The following is a 21,214-nucleotide window of genomic DNA, read 5'->3' on the forward strand; positions in this document are numbered from 1 at the left end:
GAAGGCTGGGGCCTCCAGTCACCTGAGGCTCATTCGTTTACATATTAGTGGTTGGCGTTGGCTGTTGGCTGGGAGAGCTCAGTGTCTCTCCATGCAGGTTTCTCCCATCTCCCTGTGAATGCGCCACGTGGGGGCTTGTTTGAGCTTCCTCCCAGGATGGTGGCTGAATCCAGAGGACAAATGTCCCGAGAGCCAGATGAGAATTGTAGCACCTTGTATGGCTTTCTCCCAGAAGTCATTCTTATCACTTTTGTTGCACTGCTTTTTAGAAGTGGGTCATTCAGGCTGAAGAGGATGGGAGTGGAATTCAACGCCACATTTTATGGCAGGAGTGTCAAAGGGTTTCAGACATGTTTTAAGTCGAAAATGGCCTGAGACATGAGGAGCAACTACAGGGCCTCAGACCTGTTTCTCTTCCTCCCGTGGCCTGTGACTCCCTGCTGTGTCCTGGGTTCCCCTGGGAGGCCACCTCCAATCCAGTCCAAGTAGGTGAGGTAGGCAGTGGCCAGGAGGCAACTGCCCGATGACATTGGGAGCGCTGCCCCTCCTGATGGTCCTTCCCTCTGGTCAGGGAACGCTGGGAAGGAGGGACGATAAGGGCTTCTTGGTGTCCTCAGGAGTCAGCATCCAGGCCTAATCCATGGGAAGCGTTCATTCATCCATCCATTCACCCACAGATCTTTTGTGACTACTTCCTATGTGCCCAGGGACAGTTCTCAGCACAAATGGCTTTGGTAAAGAACAAAATAAACCAGCCTTCCTGTTCTGGGCATGCTCCATGCCCAAGACAGGTCCCAGGTGGGCTGGGAGAGCCGAGAGCCGCCAGCACGTGGACTCTGAAGGAGGGGACTTGCCTCTCTCTGAAGCCACCCCTCTGTGCAGGGTCCATAGCAAGTCCAGGCCACTCCAGGACCGCTAACCCTGCCTGGTTGACTTTGCTCTCAGCCAGTGCCCACACCCACTGGCTCTGAGCACCTGGGAGAGGCAGGGAGACAAGCCAGTGCCCTGAGTCACGAGTGTAAAGTTCGGCCAGGGCCCTGGCAGGCAGGCCTGGTGCAAGGACGGTAAGGTGTCCTCAGGTGAACAGTGAGACATGTCGCTTTCCCTTAGCCTGAGGTGGAAGGTAGCAGCCTTTCTGCGGCAACCTTCTCTCTTGCCTGGTCCTCTGGGGGTGGGAGCTGCAGGTCCTGGGGCAGCAGAGCAGCGAGCAGAGGCAGTGTGAATGCAAGTGTGTGCCCTGTCTGTGTGTCTGTGTGTGTGAGTGTGTGTGTGTGTGTGTATGTGTCTGGGGGTGTGTGTGAGTGTGTGTGTGGTGTGTGAGAGTGTGTGTGTTCAAAGGCCCCGCGCGCAGCTCCAGCCCTCTGGGGGGCGGGGAGGCGAGGGGGTGGTGCGGGAGCCAGAAAAGCCTGAGCCCACAGCCGGCCGCCGTGCGCAGGGATGGGCAGCGTGCTCTGAAGTTTGTGACCACTGCAGCCAACTCCTGGCGGGAGCGGGGACCCAGCAAGTGAGAGGCCCTCCGCAAACCCCACAGCTGGAGGGTGAGGCCCTAGAGCCCTTCTGGGGCCACAGGAGTGCGTCCTCCAGGCCCGGTGCTCCCGCGCCTGATCGGGGTTCATGGAGCTAGGGCTGTGGCTACTCTTCGGGCTCACAGTGACCTCCGCTGCAGGTAAAAGCGGGGCGGGGCGGGGCGCCTCTTCTGGCGCCAGCGCACACAAAAGGACGCTGGGCTTGGGGGGCGCGGGGAAGGGTGCATTGCGGGGAGCAGCCTTTTGCCTGGGCTCGCCGTCCCTGGAAGCTCCTGGGGGAAGGGTGGGGGCCGAAGCGGGAGCACGGACTACCTCAGGGGCTCTGGAGGTTGCATGTAGCCCATGCACAGACTGGAGACCTGTGGCCTGAGCCGCCTCGGTCAGTTTTTCATTAAATTGGGATCTTTTCAAAAAGTTTGCAAGCCCTTCAAAAACTGCAAAATGATTGCAAAGTTTTGAGAAAGCGTGCAAAATGCTTGCAAGGTTTCAGCGGGTGCAAACAGCTTGCAGACTTTGCAGAAAGTGAAAATAGCTTGCAAGCTGGAGTACACACATAGTTTGAGAACTTTCGGAAACTGGGCACATAGCTTTGCAAACTTTTCAGAACATTTGGTATTGCTCAGAGACTTTCTGGAAAGTGCAACCAGCTTGCAAACCTTGCAGAAAGTTTGGGGTCTTCCTCTGCCAGGATTTTGGGAGCGGAGGTGGGGGCGGGGGCATGCACACTCAGGAGCTCAGGGGCCCCTCAATCTGCCTCTTGCAGGATTGGTGCCTGGCGCCCAGCCTGCAGCCAGATTGGAGGGGGACATTGAGACCGTGGCCAGGGCTGCAGCACAGGGTCCAAGTCCCCGGAGCCCTGGGCAGGAGCAGGGACCAGGTTGGTTTGGGGAGCAGGTGGCCAAGGGGGGCCCTGCACGCCGCCGAGCCAGACGCTGCACGTGTTTCACCTACAAGGACAAGGAGTGCGTCTACTATTGCCACCTGGACATCATCTGGATCAATACCCCTGAGTGAGTGAGCCCTGGGGGTGGTGATGTGCCTGGGGGGGAGGGGCTCCTGTGCCAAGCTACAGCTTCACATCCCCGAGGACCTGGTCCCACCCCAGCCCCGTCAGCCCAGAGCCTGCCCTGGCCCAGAGTCCAGCTCTTGCTGGGTCTCCTGCCATCCTGGTCCCATCTGTAGGTCAGGGTGTGACCCGCATCCCCTGGGAGGGCCTGGACTGGGAGAAACCCAACCCCAGAGTTTCTGCTCCAGTGGAAGGGGAGCCCCCCTCCCGGTGAAAGGAGCCAGTCAAAGGGATTAGATACCTGAGAAGCCCGCTGAGGCAGAGGAAGCCCCAAAAGTATCTCCTGCCCCAGGGGCTGCGGGGCCATCCCTGTTGCTGACCCTGTCAGGCTCCAAGGAGTTTCAAATTCCTTGAGAGCAGCCTGTGGTCAGGGAACAGGGAACTGCGGGTGGGTGGATGGGGAGAAGGGGGCTGAGGGGTGGATGGGGGCTTGCAGGGTTGGCAGGTCAGGGTGAGATTCCCCAGGCTCCTTTCCTCTTAGGGGCAGAGGCGGAGGGACCCTCCCTGTGCTGGCTCCTGTGGACCCTGCACCCCCTGCTGCAGACAGGCCCTAAGGATTCTTGGTTCTGGTCTGCCCTCCCTAAAGCTGACCCTCGCCCAGGCCATGGCAGTGCTCTGCTGGGCGGGGCTGCTGGCTTCCCTTCTCACTCCCTGGGGCAGAGGACCTGTTTCTCCTGGGCTAGCCCTCCCAGGGGATGCGGGTCACACCCTGACCTACAGATGGGGCCGGGCTGGCAGGAGACCCAGCAAGAGCTGGAGCTCCGTCCTGCAGCGAGGGGGCTGGGCCTTGCCCTCCTGGTCCCTTAAATCTGGTGCGTTCATACCCTGCGTGGTCTTGGTTTCTCCCGGGACTCCTGGCTCCCTGCTGGGCATTCTTCTCCAGTGGCTGCTGTGAACTTGAAGCCTGGGCCGAACGGCAATGCTTTGACTGTATTGGGAACCACATTGATTCACGCCCCTCATGGTTTCCTCCATCCCCAAGCCAATTCACCTCTGAGCACCCAGGTGACCGCTTTGATGGGCTTGCTTGCCACCTTGTTCCATGGAGTCCTGAGAAGGAAGTGCAGAGCAGGGTAAGCCCAGGGATCGGATGTCTTTCAAACCAGGTGACTTTTCAGTGAGACCTCTCACCACATCTGGGATAGATGCGGAAAGTCACCCGTTATGCCAGAATGGCAGGCGGGGCAGCTCACCCAGCAACCTGGACTCAGGCACAGGCTCCCGGGCGCGGAAGGATCCACCCGCGGTTTGATGCTCTGTTGTTTTGTCTTGAACTTCTTAATTATTTCTGAACCAGAGGGTCCACACTTGCATTTCATCCTCGGCCCCAGAAATCACATAGCCCTTCCTGATGCTGAACGGGCTTGCCGGGATGTGTGTGCTCCTACACACAGTCAGTCCTCAGCAGAGAGGATGGCAGCCGCCCTGCTGGCTTCCTTTGAGGGGCTCCCAGACCAGGCTGCCATCGATTGCCTTCTGCCCTGAGAGTGGTCAGGGTCACCTTTTCTTAAAGCCCCATCGCCCTGACACTTGTCACGCTTCTGATCCTCCTGGCATTGTGATCTGACTAAGCCCAGCACTCAGGGCGGTCAGCCGTGGGGTGAGTCTTGCCTTGGCAAGTATCCCAAGCTGTGGATTCATCTAGAAGGAGAAAGAAGGAAGCCCAGGAGTTAGGGGCAGGGGGCTGGGGCAGAGGGGAGCAGGAGGGAAGAGGAGAGAATTCGGAGACCACCTTGGTTCTCTGCCCGTTCCCGGGCCCCCAGCCATCACTGATCCCTGACATGCCCCGGAGGCTAGGCAGACCTCCGCCCTGTGGGAACCCTGTCCCCTAATTTCCAGTGGTTTGCATGCCGCGGCGAAGCCTGGATCTTTGACTTTCCCCGGACAGCCAGCGTGCTAACTTTCCCTCGCAGTGTGATTTACGTCTTCCTCTCTCCCTGACCCTGGCCATTTTAAACACGAGGAGAGGGATTAAATACGGTGTTTGGGAGTCCGGTGAACTACTCGGGAAACAAAAATGACAATAGCCAGACTTGAGCAGTTTGAAGTTAGACAAGCAAAATTATTTTTATAAGGAAGATTTTTCCAGATGGTCTTTCTCTTTTCCTCCTTTCTTCCTTTCCTCCTTCCCTCCCTCTCTCCTTTATTCTTTCCTTGCTTTCTTCCTTCCTTCCCCAAACTATTCCTTGATATGTAGACTGGTCCATTTGTCATCTTTAAACCAGGGGTGGGGACCTTTTTCCTGCCAAGGGTCATTTGGATATTTATAACTATCATTCGAGGGCTATACAAAATTATCAACTTAAACACTAGCCTGCTATATTTGGCCAAACATTTAATTAGCTCACCCCTAATGCCTTGGCAGGGCCAGACTGAATGATTTCAAGGGCCTTATGTGGCCGGTGGTCCGGACGCTCCCCGCCCCTGCCTTAAATCATCTGTCGAGTTGCAATGTGAGAAAAGGGGCTGTGGGGACAGGGAACGTGGGTTTTGGAGAAATGAAAGAATCGGAAAAGTTTGTCAGTCACATTGAAGGCGCAGCGGTGGCACAGCGAGGTCCTCTCCAGGCCTCTGCAGCACAGCCCCACGTCTCTCTCAGCTGTCACCCCCTCCTCTCTATCAGACCCTCCTGGCGCTCAAAACTCCCCCAGCGTGTGATTTCCTCTCTGTGCCAGCTGCTGGCTGCTCTGAGAACCCAGAGCATGAGAACCTCATGCTTAATAAGAGTCTGGAACTTGGGGTGATTCTCAGCTTTGGGTGTCTTTCCTCCTACTGCTCATCCAGTCAGCAGCAGAGATGGACTGAGCCGCCTCCTTTATTCGGGAAGCGTGTCTGCAGGCTGCAGGCTTGCTGTGAGTGTAGTCGTCCACGCCACAGTTAAGGACCTCAAAGCCTTCCCCAGCACGAGGATGCTGGGGTTTGTGCTGAGATCTGCTCTGCATCTCGTGTGGAGAGTTGACATCCGGTTCAGGCCCGAGAGACCCGTTACTCCCTACCTTCTGGGCTTAGGATCTGAGGCTCTCTGCTTCTCCCATGATTTCCCACACACTTCGCTCTCCGACTGAGCTGGTCAGCCTTCTCTGCCAGCACGCGGCCCTCAGGAGAGCTCTGGCCCCGGCCTGCTGGTGCTTCCCTCCTTTGCTGTCGCTGAGCTGCTGGTGTGCGAGGCTTTCTCCCACAAATAAGGCTTCTTGTTCCAGGGGCGTGGATGCTCCCCACAGGCCTGCGCGACCCTGAGGACCGGTGTGGGAGTGGGGATTTTCCCAGTGATGGTGCGCATAGCTTCCATCGTATCCCCCAGAAGGTCCGTGTCCCCCAAAGAGGAACCCAGGTTGTCCTGGGCATCTGCCCTTCCTGTCCCTGTTGGCGGCAGCTGAGATGGCCTGATTTTCATGACTTCCCTTGGCCACTCACCCAGCTGGAGAGTGGAGCTAGCCCATCAAATGGCTGATGGAGCTTCAGGACACCTAGCAGGATCCCATTGTGTTCCTCCCCACTTTGTTCCCAAGGATGGAGGGGACCTCCTAGGAAACAGTGAGGGGAGCACCGCATGCTATCACAGTGACTGTGGTTTTCAAAGCTTGAGCCACATGGGCTGGCGAGTAGGAATGAATTTTAAAAAAGACCAGAGCAGGGTGTTAGATGTCATGACTGTGCTGGACAACGGGGATGCACAGACCCTCAGGGGAGACCCCCGCCCCGGGAGCTCTGACTCACACGTGGCCCGGGGGTGCCACCCTCTCACTGCAGCCCCTGGAAGGTGCAGACACCAGTCCGACTCTAGGATAGTGAACAGCGTGGCCACCTCAGCCGCTCCAAAGTGCGCCATGCTGACTCAGCCCAACAGGAATGACCTTCGTTTGGGGTTTTTTTCTTCCCAAAGAAAGAATAATCATAATAACTAACAATTCAACAGATTCACCTTTGCCCCCTGTGTTGTCGAAGAAAAATGTGTCAGCATATTTCCAAGAAGGGACCTTCCAAATTGTAGGCCATCCCAGTGGAATGGAAGGACCTGGAACCCCAGCCTCCTGCTGGCATGAGGTCAGCCGTGCACCCACTGTGTGATTTCAGGGACTCGGTAGCAGTCACCCCACCGTGAGCCAGGATAGGATATTGTTGATGGAGATGCAGGTGTGGAGGCAGAGGGACAGAGTTCCTGGCTGTGGTGATAATCATGGCAATGCAGATGGTGATGGTGGCAGAGCCACTGTTGACTGTGCTGCCTACGAGGAAAGATGCCTGCGGACGGCTGTGAGGATGGCATGAGACAGTCCCTGGGACGTGCTCAGACTGTGTCTGGAATGTAGTGAGCAACAACACCTGGAAGATAGGACCGTAGAGTAACTGTACACCTCTGTGCCGGGCCCATGGCCTGCCTGCCGAATCCCACTCTGGTTGGAGGACGCCAGTGAGTAGAAAGTTCTTTCTCAAGTACCTCTGAGGTTGGCCTCCTTGGACCATCCAACCATGGTCTTGCCCAGCCTCCTAGAGGGCTCGGTGGGAGGCCTGTTAGCATCCGATTTGCATACAGACCCTGGGAAAGGTGTGCCAGGCTGCTGCAGCTGATAAGCAGCTTGATAGGGATGCTGGTGGCCAAAGGTTGTTCCGGGCTCACTGAGATCAGGTCCCACCCTGTGTGTCCCTCCTTCCTTGTTTTCTGTTGCTTCCTGCTCACCTGGGGACACACTGGAGTGTTTGTGGAAGGGGACCTGGTGTTCTCTGAAGCTACTGGCCTGGGTTCCCCCTGCTAATGGGGGCGGGCAGTGACTGGGGTCTGGCATTGCAGGCAAATTTGAATGATCCGTTGAGAGCCCTTTCGGTAAAGGCCTCTCATTGAGATCTTGGTCAGGGGTCTGTCTGCATGCTATGCTCATAGCTGGCAACTCCAGCAGAGCAAATGTAAAGCCTTGTGATATGCAGACTAGGGGACCTCATGGGGCCCTGGGGCCCTCATTTTCAGTGACACCCAACCCTGCCCAGGATCTGAAGTGTGGGTCACCAGGAAGAGGTCCCAGGAAATACTATGGGCATCTGTTTGTGGAAAATGATAAATATATAAAGATGTATAAGAGAAGATGATGTCAGTCAGGCTGAGAATGATCTTGAACTCAGGGCCTGACTGGTGGTGGTTTTATTTGATGAGTTTTCCCCTCTGATTCCTCCAGTTCTGTCTCCTCCTTGGAAATCTAGTACGTGTTTAGATCCTGATTTTGAGTTCGAGTAGTATATCTCTTAGAACATTTCACGGCAAAACCTGTCTTTAAAATGTGAGGGCCTTGGGGCTACATTTCAGAGTTTGCTATGGAGGTCTGCTCACACCATGACCTTTCTGCTAGGGTCACTCGGCCTGAAAGCCCCCTCTTCTGCCCCAGAGGTGTCTCAGGAGAGGAGGGGCCGTGCAGGTGCGAAGCCAGGCCTAGTTGAAAGGTAGCTGATCCCTCCTCGATAAGAAAGAGTGGCTCGAGGCTAGAGCTGTTTCATTTGCACTCAGAAAACTTGGTACAAAAAGGTCGTGACCCTGTGTGACCCCAGAGGGCAATTTGGATTTCTGCTAGATGAAAGGGACGTTGCAGCTCGGAACTTGGCCTTAAATCTGAAGGCAGATGAAAGGCTGTGACATCTCTGGTGTGGTTTATTCCTGCAGGAATTTAAAACAAAGGACGCAGGGAGGCAAACTGCTTTCCACAAGGAGGCCCCGCGGCCGCGCGAGTTTCTGCAGGTTTATCTCTCTGGCTCTGGGTCCTGCACTGGATAGGAGCACCTCAGCGCATCCCGGCGCCTGGAGCGGCCCCTTCCTCCTCCAGGAGCCGGGGAACCACCGCTCCGATTCCGAGCACAGGAGGCTGTTCCAAAGGAGGCAATGACCCGCTCTCCTTCTATGTCATGCTTCGTATGCAAATAGAGTTCTTTAAGATGAGGCACACATACACACTCGCAGGCACACACACTGTCTCACTATTTTTGAATAGGAACCAATTTTATTTTAGAAAATAAATCCAGATAGTGGCTGTAATATGGATGAGCTGCTTGCCCAGGCAGTTCCTGGGTGCTTCCAGCTCCTGCTCATCTGTGAAGTCCCCCAGGAACGGACAAGCAGGAGAACTCTTGGAGAACTTGGCTGTGGGAGGCCCGGAGGCACAGACCTCTGGGCTCGTATGGCCTCAGGGCCGATGCCGCAGCGGCTTTAATGAACAGCAGCTGAGAGCAGGGCGGCTGGGCCTGGGCCCTGGCCAGTCATTTCAAAAGCAGAACATTCCTTTCAGGAGGAAGGTGTGGAGGCAGGTGCGTGGGGGCGCCGTGGCCTTTCTCGGCAATGCCACGAATGGCCCACAGTGGACAGTTTCGCCCATGGCCTGGGCAGCAAGTCAGCAAGCAGGCGGGCGCCTTTTCTGGAGTTTTATAGCTTTGCTTTCCGTGGGTTTTTTGCGGGGTCGAGAATAGGGTGAGGCGAGGGACTCTCTCTCAGGAGCAAACTAAGAAGATGCCAAGAAGTCAGCAGCAAAGAAATAAAAGTTACTGTATTGATTAGAAAAAAAATCAAAATTAGTGCAGAAATTTCACGATTGATAAAATATCAACATTTTTAATAGCGGCAGCATCTGCGCTTTCCCGGCTTCCCTTACCTGCCCCACCCTGATCCCGGTCCTGGTTCTTGTTAGAAGGTAAAGTGTCAGGGACTCAAGTCTTCGTTGGAGAGATGACCACTGGCTCTGAGCTGGCAAAAGGACGTGACACCAGCGGCGAGCTCCTCCACTGGGAGGACAGGGAGTGTCTGTGTGACCCTTGGTTGCAAGTGTGCCTAGGACTTTTATCTTCAGAATCTCATGCTTCCTGCGCGTTATTGAGAGGGATGTGTGCTGGCTTCTGCATTTTGGAAAAACCCCTCTACAAACACCCCCGTCTTACAAACAATACCTGCTCCTTCTTTTACCCTTTCTGTGTCCATGGCTGGGAACTATTTCGGGCCCCATCTGTCTGCAGCTTTGCATAAAGTTATAATGAGGCTGTGCCAGACAGACGTGATTATACACTGGACCTGGAATTCCTCAGGGTCACTGGGCCTGGGGTGAAACTCCAGCCTGCCTCAGGGGGGACATATTTGGGTTGTACCAGCGGGAGGGAGTCCAGCTAATCTGGAGGGCTCTGTAAACGTTGTCATTTCCCCAGGTATCAGAGCAGTTTGTGGCTTTAAATTTTTTTATGAGCTGTAACACTTCAAAGTCCCACACTGCACCACAACCTCAGACGGGTTTTTCCTTTGACCTCTGTGCTTCCATTAAAAGTCCCTCCGTTCTTGTGCACCGCATTCAGGGAAGACTGTGTCTGTGTCCCGGTGAGCCACGGCTGACACAGTCTGGCTTTGGGGTTATTTTCAGCTCAGTTATACGGTAACAGGACCTGGGAGCTTTCTCAATACAGCTGTGGGGACCCCGGGGAGCTCTTATCTCGACGGGACTGAACCCCACACGCGGCTATGGCAGGGCCTGCTCCGTGGTGGCGCTGTGGTGGAGGATGTTTAAGTGACAGTGAGGGCCTTTGAGAGTTTGGAGCTGGACGACCTTTCCAGGGATCCAGCCCTTTCATCCCTCCAGCCCATCGGAAGACGCTCGCCCAGGGGCTCTCAGGGAACTGGTCTTCCATTTGGACCAGGAGCCTGGGTCTGCGAGCCGGGTGAAGCCTCTGGTTTCGCCCCTGATGCCTCACTTGTCTGTGCAACCTGGTTATTCCAGGCACTGGTGTGGCCTGAGGGGTGTCAGCAAGACACAGCTCCTCTGTTTCGCTTAATCTAGAGACTGTATTCTCTCCAGGAAAACCCTCGAAGATGGGCCGGGTGAGGACAGCAATAGTGGGACACCAATAAATGAGCCAAGAATTTGATAACTTGAGAGATTGGGCGTGGCCTAGAAGCCATGGGTAATTCAGACTTCCTTCTTTCCTTCCTTCCTTCCTTCCTTCCTTCCTTCCTTCCTTCCTTCCTTCCTCCCTTCCTTCCTTCCTTCCCTTTCCCTTCCTCCCTCTACCAGCTGTCCTCGATGCAGAGGTGAACAAGGTAGAAACTGTACGTGATTCTGGGTGGACAGGGTCCAGCTGTGTCCATCCTGGGGACAAGAAGGAAGCCACTCCTGCGGTACAGGTGCAGAAATGACCCCTGTTCTGGGTCCATTGGTGGGGGTCAGTGCCCAATTCTCTTTGAACATGGATATGGTTCTGGTAAAATTCCCAAACAGTTAAGTCCAGCATAAGCTCAAAAGTTTTTGGTTTTTGTTTTTTTATGGCAGGGGGAGGGGATCCTTTAAAAAGGTAACCACTAACTCACAGCACATTGCTCACTCTTTTGATATTTTCTGATATTTTCAGCTTTTTCAAGGGCTGAGTTGAGGTCTTCCAACCTTGAAATGCTAGACTTTTCTGCAGTGCAAGTAAAGCTACAAATGGTCAGTTCACGTTATAGTGTCTGTGGGCGAAAGTTTGGATTATGTTCTTTAGAACCAGAGAGTGTGCATGTGTGTTTTCTGTTTGTGAAGCGAGGTCACCGCGGAGCCGTATGTGCCGGCCTGCTTTCCTTTTCCGGTGGCTGGAAGGGTGCCGAAGGGCTGTCTGGCCTGAGGCCTAGCCCCCGCAGACGTTCACAGCCTCTGGTGAGTGGACAACGAACACATTTGCTGGAGGATAGGACTTCGATGGTCAACCCAGTGTTGGAGGCCGGGGTAGTGTGCTCGCTTGCACCTGCGTAAAAGGCGGCCTGACCCAAACCTGACATGGCCCAGTGGGCACACCCGGAAGGAAGGACTGCAGCCAGCTGAGGGTGCTGAGCTTTGTCCGGACACGGGCCGGCTGTGTGTGTGTGTGTGTGTGTGTGTGTGTGTGTGTGTGTGTGTGTTGTTGCAGTGAAGGAAATCTCTCTCGTCCCTGGCACCTGGGGAGAGCCTGGGTTTTGCTATGAAACCCAAGAGATTCTGGTTGCATCAATCTGAATAAAGTGAGTTCTAGGTCAGCTAGAGGTCACAGGCAACAGAAACCTGGCCCAGCTAACACAGCTTACAAGAAGTTGTTGGAAAGACACATGTCACACACAGACAGTTGGAGAAGCAGCCCCAGGCTCAGAAGGGAGAGGTACCAGGACAGGACTGGGGGTCCAAGGATGCAACTAAACAGCACTGAGTACTCTCTGATCTTGAGTTGCTCTCTACTCACTCGTCTTGGGAGAGAGAGGGTCAAATTGCCCCACATGGGTCACCTGATGAGTCTTCAGCCAGAGGAAGGTTAGGCACAATGATTGACAGTCTCACCAAGACCTCATGCAGGGATGGAGGGGTAATTCCTGAGGGACAAAGAGAAGAGATTGAATTTCCGGAGACAAAAACAACCAAAGTTGGCCCCAGGTTCTAGAGAATCCTGGGCTTTTAAGTCCTTTGAGAGGGGACTCCTATCTCAGAGCTTGCGTTGTCCTGTCTCCATGCAACCAAAGCCCACTAGGTGCTGGTTGTAGCAAATGGATGCTTCTATAGGCTGCTGACTGTTCAGCCACTTCCAATAGTGACTCTATCATGTCTTACTTTATTTTTTTAAATATTTCATTTATTTTTTACAGAGAGGAAGGGAGAGGGATAGAAACATTGATGAGAGAGAAACATTGACCAGCTGCCTCCTGCACACCCACTACTGGGGATGTGCCCGCAACCAAGGTACATGCCCTTGACCGACTTGTCTTACTTTAGAACAAAATTCTTAGCCACCTGCTCTTTCTGGGTAAGGTTAAATGGTAGCAAATGAAGGCAGTCCTCACCTCCTTGCCCAGGAAGATATTGCTAAGCTCAAAGAGCAGGTGCCTGCCAAGGAAGGAATTTAATAAAATCTGAAATCCAGGTGTAGTTAGAAAGTGCACTGGAGACTGAAGCGCTTACTCTGGGGATTGGTGAGAGGTGGTAATGACTGCTGGTGCCCAACAGCTGTGGCTGCCTCCTGCCTGCCTGCCTCTCAGCCACCAGGACACAGGCCCACAGGACCACCGGCCCTCAGTGCCATGCCTTCTGGGCAATATGTCCCCTGGACCCAAAGGAAATACAGCCTTTACTTCCCCTTTTCAGGAGGAAAAGTGACTGAAGGAGGTGCCGGTCACCTTGACATTCTGATTGTGATGTAGAGATGTCCTATGTGTTGAGGAGAACTTGGAGTTTTTAAAATTGAAAACAACTCTATTTTTACAAATAGCACCAAGTGCTAATTTTGTCATGTGTCATATGACCTGTCTGGCGTTGCTTTACGAGACATCCCACTAGACCAGGGATTGAAAACTCAGATGTTCATGAGGGCCAGACACAAAAGTGAGCAGAGAAGGATGAGTGTAAAGCTAGTGGGAGTGGTGGGGACTGGGGCAGAATGGAGTGATAGAGTTCCAGATGACTGCCACATGTTGGTGTTAGCATAACTTCAAGTTAATCAAGAGAAGCTAGATGTTCATGTGAAATTTTCAGATTAAAGAACCCCTCTGCCAATTGAATGAAGCCCATACAATGCCAATTTGCTGACCTCTGTACAAATTTAAGACTGTGTGGCCCTGCCCGGTTGTTCAGTGGTTAGAGCATTGGCCCAAGGACCAAAGGGTCACAGGTTCAAGTCCCAGTCAAGGTCACATACCTGGGTTTCATGTTTGATCCCAGCCCAGGTTGGGGTGCATGCAGGAGGCAACCAATCCATGTGTCTTTCTCACCTCTCTCTCTCTCTCTCTCTTTCTCTCACCTCCCTCCCTCCCTCCCTCCGTCCCTCCTTCCCTTCCACTCTCTCTAAAAACCAATAGAAAAGAAACATCCTCAGGTGAAGATAACAAAACAAACAAACAAAAGACTTTGTGTGTACAAGGCCACTTGTCTGTCTTGTTCTAAGATATTCACCCAGAGTCTAGTCCAGGGCCTGCTTATCAAACACCACTTGGCAGTTGCTTGTTGAATGCCATTCAATATGAGGCTGAAAGTGGGTTTTTGAGAGAGTGACAATTTGATAACTTTCCTGAGACTTTGGCTAGTGAAGCTCTTTTTGTTGCCTCTGTGAATATCAGTACCTTTCCTTTAAAATTCTGATCAGAAGGATGGAGAGCATTAATTCATTTATGAAAAGGCAGCACTGAATTTAAAAACAGAATCTTAAAAAAATAAAGTCAGCTTCCCTTATTTAAAAACTTCTTGCAGAGAGAAAGAAATTGTTTTCAGTATGATGCTGCAGATAAAGAATGAATACGGGAGATTTCGAAGGTTAATATTTAATAACGTTTATATGTGACATTTGGGGAAAGGTGGTGAAGAAGGAGCACGGTGATAAATAAGACTCCGACATCACCATCACCGAGCGAATAATGAATGTTCTGACGATGTACGTTGGGGGGCAATTCATCACGTAAAGACACCGCAGAAGACAGTGCATCTGCACGTGCTGGAGGGCTGTCTTGTTTTGTCTGAGAGCATCTGGGTTCATCTCACCTGCTTGTCTTTAGTATGGAGCTCTGAGTTATAAGCGAAGCACTCGCAGATTGAAGAGCTGCCCACCTTGATTAAGGACTGCATGCTCCAAACCCTATCGGCTAGGACAACTGGGCAGAGAGTATGCTAGTCAAAGGTTCTCAGCCGTTTTAACTGCATTTTCATGGTTCCACCATTACATCTTTCCAATTCACCATTCAAAAAGCAGCCAATGCGAAAGAGCAGCCAGACAACCGAAATACAAGTGCTTGTTGGACAGGCCGTGTGGAGCGATGGACCAGCCGAAAGGAAGGGTGGCAAAGAACGGCATTGCAGTGCCAAGTGGCTCTCGAGTTCTCCATTGCCCTTACCCCGCTTTATTGCTTAGTCACACACCTCAAACACAGGCTTGGTAGAGGGGATATTCCTGCCTGATGCAACTGACTTGAATTCCTGGATCAAATAAGCAACAAGAGTAGCTAACATGACCTTACTGGTAACTCCTGGTAGTATTTCCCATGCAGTGACATGTCTCAGCCAATCTGCCCCACAACCCTTTTGTAGATCAGGAAACTGTCGACAGGGTGGAGTGACCATCATGTAAGTGTTTTACAACATGATGATTGAGTTAACAGATAACCTTTCTCTGTGCTCTGTGTACCTTGCACATACCTGTATGTACCGGCATGTAATGTTTCCTCACCTGCTTTCATACTCCAGTGACCTGTGAACTCCTGAAGGCACAGACATGCATATGCCTTTCTGTATCTCCAAAACACTTAGAATGATACTGGGTCTCTCTCTCTCTCCTCTCTCTCTCTCTCTCCATATATATATATATAATGCTTGGCTAACGTTGGAGTTCTTTGTAATGGAATTTTGTGGTTATTGAACATTTTAGGTTGGAAAGAATCTTGAGTTGTTGGACTAGATTATCTCACAATTAGTTACCAGCTGCTCAACCAGGGGCCTCCATTTGTCCAACCTGGTGCTAAGTTGATGGAAGATACAAAGGCAAGACCTGCCTCCTACTTGTGAGCTGGTCAAGCATGACCCACCCTGGTCCCTATGGGCTCGAGGGCAGCTCTGCCCCTCCTCTGGCCATGTCTGCAACCCCACTGCAAGGAGCCTATGGGACTAAAGGGACATGCTGTCCCTTCTAGACCATGTTCCATATGCAGGATCCTGGCTTCTCCTACCCAAATATCCCCAGGTCCACTTCCAGGGTCCAACACCCAGGGACAGATCAGGGCCCCAGGTACATAGCCCGAGGCCTACAGAGTGGCCAAGGGGCGCCGGCTGGCAAGGTGAGGGGTAGCGGAAGCTTGGGGTGCATCCTGTGGGGGTGGGTGAGCCCCCCTGGGTGTGGGATGGAGCAGTATGAAGAGAAGGTGCTGAGTCTCCTTAGTCTGCCAGCTTTCGACACAAGCTCCAAGGGCCCTTGGAGCTCTAAATTCAAGCCTGACCTTGCAAGGCATTTGAAACTCTCTCTGTTCAGGTACAAGGATAGAACAGTCTTACTTAGAGCTTATCAGATTGATTTACAACCAGTCAATTTTGTAGCTGTGGGAGGCGGGCGCCATGGAACTGGAACTCCCATTAGGGATGGGTCCTGGGTCGGCCAGCAGAGCGCACACATCAAACACCTGGGCTGGGAGCAGGTCCCGCCTCTCCCTGTGGGAAAGGACAGAGTCCTGCCCTAACCCTTTGCATACTAGCTCTTTGCCCTTGGCGGCTGGAAGAGTGCCTAGCGCAGTGGTTCTCAGCCTTGGCGGCACATGAGAATCACCTGGGAATCTTTTTAAAATCCTGATTTCTGGGCCTCATCCTCCGGAAATTCTGTTTCTTTGTTATGGGGTGGGGCCATGACATTAGTCACAAAGAAACAGAATTTCCGGAGGATGAGGCCCAGAAATCAGGATTTTAAAAAGATTCCCAGGTGATTCTCATGTGCAGCCAAGGTTGGGAACCACTGGCCTAGCGTCTCTCTCTTAACAAAGGCCACATTGCCTGCTTCTTGCCTGAAACCCTGCAGCGTTTTCACTGAGGTTATGGAGCCCCACACACGGAAAGGCATGGCCGGCTGAGGGCAGTTCCAGAAGGAGGTCTCGCTGTCGATGGGAAGGCGGGAGCCTTGTTCCTGTGTGTGACTTTCACCAAGGAAGCGGGACTGGGCTGAATGTCAGCACCGGGAGATTTAATGTGGCCCCATGACTGGGAAAAGGCTCCTCGAACCAAGTCCTGCCTCACAACAGTGTCTGCATTGTTTGCGCCCCACCACCACCCCCATTTCCCATTCCTGAAGGAAAATATTGTGTTTTTCTTCCAAAGGTGACACTCAGAACAGGACTGGACCCCGCCTGCTCTCTCCAGCCGGTGGCTCAGGCTGTCCGCAGTGGGCCAGCCTCGGCCGGAGGGAGAGCTGCCATGGGCGACAGATAATGCATGGCCTAGCCCCGCGGGGAGGCAGTGGGGTCCAGGTATCAGGTCGCGATGGGGCACCCCCCACTTGGCCTCACCATCCCAACAAGGCTCCATGGCATGTGTTTCAAATTAAAGTCAATTCAATTTGATGTGACTCTGACAGTGGGGCGAGGACGTCAGACTCCCCTTTGAGGTGGATGATTGGTGAGACTCTGGGGGGTCGTGGAAACCACGGCAGTTCGCGCTGGGGACTGGCAGGAAAACTGAGACGGATTGGAAAAGCGACTTTGGGCCACATAAGTTTCCTCTACTTGCTGGCAATTTATCCTCCAAATCTCGTTCAATGGTCCTAATGAGCTGGCATCTGCTCTGAGCGTCCCCGCGGCGCTGCCCGGCCCTGTCTGCTCTGCACAGGACAGTGTGGATGCGCTCGGGCGTGAAAATGGTCTAACCCTTATTGTTCTGAATGGCGGGTACCTCCTCCCAGCTCCAACCATAAACGAAACTGGTAACCAGTTCCAGGCTTTTTTCTTCTCAGGCCTGCTCCCAAGGCGGGTCCTATCATCGCCGCCCTCGCAGGCACGAAGGGTCCTCTGAAGTTGATCTTTGAGGCAGTGATGTTCAAGGCCAGGATGTGTCTCTGCGGCCATGTTCGCATAGTTGTTGTCCGGTCAGTGCCGGCTGCCAGGCTGGCGTGGGCGCTGAAGAAACTCCCGGACAGCCCTGGCCGGTTTGGCTCATGGATGGAGTGTCAGCCTGTGGACTGAAGGGTCCTGGGTTTGATTCTGGTCAAGGGCATGTACCTCGGTTGTAGGCTCCACCCAGGCCTGGACTCATGCAGGAGGCAACCAATCGATGTGTTCCTTTCATATCGATATTTCTCTCTGTCTCTTCCTCTCTCTTCCATTCTCTCTAAAAATCAATGGAAAAGTATCTTCCAGTGAGGATTACATAAATAAATGAATGAATAAGTAAGTAAATAAAGAAATTCCAGGACAGGCGGGTGGTGCCAGGCTGGCCTCGGGCTGCAGGTGAGGAAAGCGTCACTTTGGAATCATTGGGCCCGGCATGTGGGTCAGTGGGAAGGTCTGGGTTGGGGTTTGGGTGCAGGAAGGAAACTGGAGCTACCCAGCGAAAACCGCGACTAGTAAAGACCGCAGGGGCCAGGTGCCCACAAGAGGCATCTGCTGCCCCCTCCCCACTTCCCGCCCCCGAGCCTGGCTGCGGGAGGATGTGGGGATGTCCTTCTCTAGCTCCCCCAGGCCCTCCTCACCTCTCCATCTCGGGGCCCCAGCACACTTTCTGGGGGTTGAGCGGTAATAAGGGGTGGACAGTCCACTCCAGAAGCAACCTCAAACCCCAAGTGCAGGGGCAGGGTGTGGACCCAGATCCTGGGACATGGCCGTGCCACACGCTTGTTCGTCCTGCCATGACCAGGGCACTGCACTGTGCTTTGCAGACAGACTGTGCCCTATGGACTGTCCAGCTACCGAGGACACTCCCGCAGCAGGAGGTCCACAGCACCGTTTCCGTGGAGCCCACAGCCCTCCAAGTGGACGCTGCGCTGTGCTTGTGTGGCGAGCCACGACCCCGCCTGTGAGCGTTTCTGCACCGGAACCCTGGCTGTTGGCAGGTACGGCACCCCATCTACTTGAATCATTCCCGGGTGTCAGTGGTCCTGGGGCAGGTGAGGCCGGGGTGGCTGTGCCCTGACTGTGGTACGCCTGCTGGGAAGAGGAAGCTATAACTTGACACTGAAAAACCAGCCACAGGAAACTCAGGTGGCTTCATTAAGCCAGCTCTCTCTCCACAGGCACTCAGGGGCCGAAGAACCGGACCAAGGAGAGGCAGTGCTGGCCGGCAGGGTGGACAGAGGCCCGCATCCGAGGAGGTGACGCAGCTTTTCCAGGCGTCGCACCGTCGAGGGCACATGGGGGGGGGGGGTGGCATCTGGCCTGTGAGGCGGCCAGTGGGAACCTCACTGCACGTGGGGTGCCCCATATCAGGCAGGCAGGGGTGCCTTTGGTAAGTCGTCTCTGGGGACAGAGCAGGCCAGGGCTGTGGACAGCCCCTCCTTGCCCTGCCCCTGACCAGCCTGCCCTGCACCTTAAGAGCTGACCCCGGCATCCCTTGTGGCATCAACACAGTGATGTCCAGCCCTGGAGCTCATTGGACCCGGCAAGCAAGCTGACCACTGCCTCTCGGAGCCCTTGCCCCTCTCCCTGGGCCCGCACAACCCACGGTCTTATAGAAACACACAAACAAAACACTTCTTCTTAAAAAAAAAATATATATATATATATATATTGCTTTTAGAGAGGAAGGGAGGAGAGAGATAGAATCATCAATGGTGAGAGAGAATCATTGATCAGCTGCCTCCTGCATGCCCCACAGTGGGGATGGAGCCTGTAACCCGGGCATGTGCCCTGACGGGGAATCGAACCATGACCTCCTGGTTCATAGGTCAGTGCTCAGCCACCGAGCCATGCCGGCCGGGCAAAACAGAACCTTTATTACTTTTCAGCCACTGCCGCAGGATAGAGGTGAAATACGTGGCTCCCCAAATTCCTTTTATTATATTTTGTACCCGCTTGTCTTTTTCATCTGAGATCCTCAGGGTTTCCTGCAGCCAAACTGGATGTATGTGTCAATCTGTCGGATGACCCGCCCACACGGCTGCAATGGGTGGTAATTCATGTTCCTGGGAACAGCCTGGAGGTGGTTTGGGTTCCTACAGGGACTGATCAAGGGGAGATTAAACCATGCTCGGTATCCAGGAGGCTTTCCAAATTGGTGGCAGATCGCTCCTCGTGGCCCAGAGAAGGATCTGTCAGCATTCATAATAAAAGTGGAGAGGGAGGAGGGGGTGCCGAGGCAGTAGAGAGAGGTCCCTGGGGAACATGAGTCAGGCCCCAGCTGGTCCTGTTTTGCCTCTTTATTCTCACTTCTCTTCTCTTCCTTGCTCCAAACCCAAACTCCTCTTGGCAAGGGAGGGATGTGATTAAAGCCATCCATCCATTGCATCATTTATACATCCCCTCATGTATTTGCTCAGCAAAGAATTGTTGAGCACCTGCGACACCCCGGGCACTGGGCACTGTTCTTGATGCTGGGGCACAGCAGGGAACAAGGCAAAGAGTCTGCCTTCATGGAGCTTAAATAGTGAGGGAAGCAGACGGCAAAGAAATATATAAACTACTGGGTGAGATGCGTGTGGGAGACCGGGGGACCAGGACGGAGAGAGGAAGTGTTAGGGAAGGTTGCAATTTGGGGTTGAGTGGACAAGGGCATTGACACAAAGACCTGAAGGAAAAGAGGGGGTGAACGAGAGGGATGAGCGAGGGAGGGACTATCAGGCAGGAAGCAATAAGTGCAAAGGTCCTGGGGTAGGAATGTGGGGGGGTGTCCAAGGACATAAGGGGACCCTGCGCAGAAAAAGCATGGCTTTGCCTTTGCTGCTTTGGTGGCACAGGTATCCACCAGGGTCTGGAAAGCTCCTGGAAGAAGCTCCACTGGGGCAGAAAAAGTCTTTCCTCATAAACCAGGGCCCCTACTTTCTTGTAAGACTTGAGTTAGTAATCCCCAGAGTCACATTGTCAGAGGGGAGGCTGCGCTGTCCTGAGCTTGTGCTAATCAGAGATGGAACTAGGCGGGGAGAGCTGCCCGCGGCAGTGCCTGCTGGTGTGAAAGTCACACCTTCCTCCGCGTGTGGCCGGCACTGAAATTGTTGAGAAGCACTGGCGAGGAGGATCGGTTCAAAATGGGCAAACAGCGAGACATGGGGTGGGGAGAAGTTGCCGTTTTTCAGCCAGGAAAGAGACCTTCCGTAACACTCTTCCTCTTGCTTTTGCCCCCTTTCTCCAAGGTAGGTTGAAGTCAAGGACAGACAGACAGAGCCAGCTTTAGACCTCCACTATCACAGGCTTGCCCTGTGTGGGCCCCGCCTCGGCCTGCTGCCTCTGGAGTCCCCCAGGAGGCCTGCCCAGCCCGTGTTCCTGCCCCGACACGGTTCACATTTCTGCCTCTTTGAGGACAAAGAATGAGTCCTGCCTGGGGGAGAAAACCCACCCAGAGGGTCCTCACCTAAACAGTACATCCTTCCCCAAGAATCCCCATCCAAACAGCCCAGTTTCCCTCTGGGGACAGTGATCCCAGATGTGCCCTGGGCCGGCACCCTCTGTGGCCTTCCTGCTGGAGAGGGTTTGGAGAGGCCTGGCGCATTTCGACTTGACTCCTCTTGGCGAGTCAGTAACTCCAAGATAACCCTTTGCAGGTAAACACATGTCCATCTCGCAGCTGCTGCCACACACTTGGATCCTAACGTAGAGCAGGATGTGCAGGGCAGAGCTGTGTGCTGGCACCAGGAGGGGCTGCTGTAGATTCAGTGCTAGCTGCACAGGACTCGAGGAGTTGGAGGCTTATAAGACTTAGACAGACATGTCCAGCTGTGCTTGAAGAAGAAGGAAACAAAGAAGGAAAAGAAAAAAGAAGCCTTGATGTTTGTGACAAGGAGAGACTGGTTAGCTGGGAGGGGTGGTCTGGGGAGGAGCAGCAGCATGCGCCATGAACTTGTCTGCAGGAAGCTGCTGGAAAGCCGCCCAGGGTCATTAGGTGAATCCCGTATTTGCTTTCATGAATAAATGTGGGTCTTCAGGAAATGGCTTGAAAATAAGCCCCGAACACAAACTATTTGTAAATTATGTAAATTCCTATTTATCTGTATGATTGGGAACAACTGGGAA

The 21,214-nt window shown here is 53.6% G+C and overlaps 1 protein-coding gene across 1 annotated transcript; it reads left to right on the forward strand.

Moving 5' to 3' along the window:
• The first annotated feature begins 1,357 nt into the window (after positions 1-1,357).
• EDN3 (endothelin 3) lies at positions 1,358-20,431 on the forward strand. The gene is made up of 5 exons (XM_006767244.2): positions 1,358-1,666; positions 2,290-2,536; positions 17,932-18,105; positions 18,286-18,363; positions 20,342-20,431. Exons 1-5 carry the CDS (start codon positions 1,615-1,617, stop codon positions 20,376-20,378), a joined length of 588 nt encoding a protein of 195 aa, XP_006767307.1. The 5' UTR covers positions 1,358-1,614; the 3' UTR covers positions 20,379-20,431.
• Positions 20,432-21,214: the final 783 nt, after the last annotated feature.

The sequence above is a fragment of the Myotis davidii genome, unplaced genomic scaffold (genome assembly GCF_000327345.1).
Source record: "Myotis davidii unplaced genomic scaffold, ASM32734v1 scaffold262, whole genome shotgun sequence".
Lineage (NCBI taxonomy): Eukaryota > Metazoa > Chordata > Mammalia > Chiroptera > Vespertilionidae > Myotis > Myotis davidii.

What these genes read in the sequence shown, in the direction of transcription:
- EDN3 (XM_006767244.2), top strand. Translation starts at nt 1,615, where the DNA reads ATGGAGCTAGGGCTGTGGCTACTCTTCGGGCTCACAGTGACCTCCGCT. An exon ending in CACAGTGACCTCCGCTGCAG is followed by an intron (nt 1,667 to 2,289) that starts GTAAAAGCGGGG and finishes TGCCTCTTGCAG; the next exon opens with GATTGGTGCCTGGCGCCCAG. An exon ending in GGAACCCTGGCTGTTGGCAG is followed by an intron (nt 18,106 to 18,285) that starts GTACGGCACCCC and finishes CTCTCTCCACAG; the next exon opens with GCACTCAGGGGCCGAAGAAC.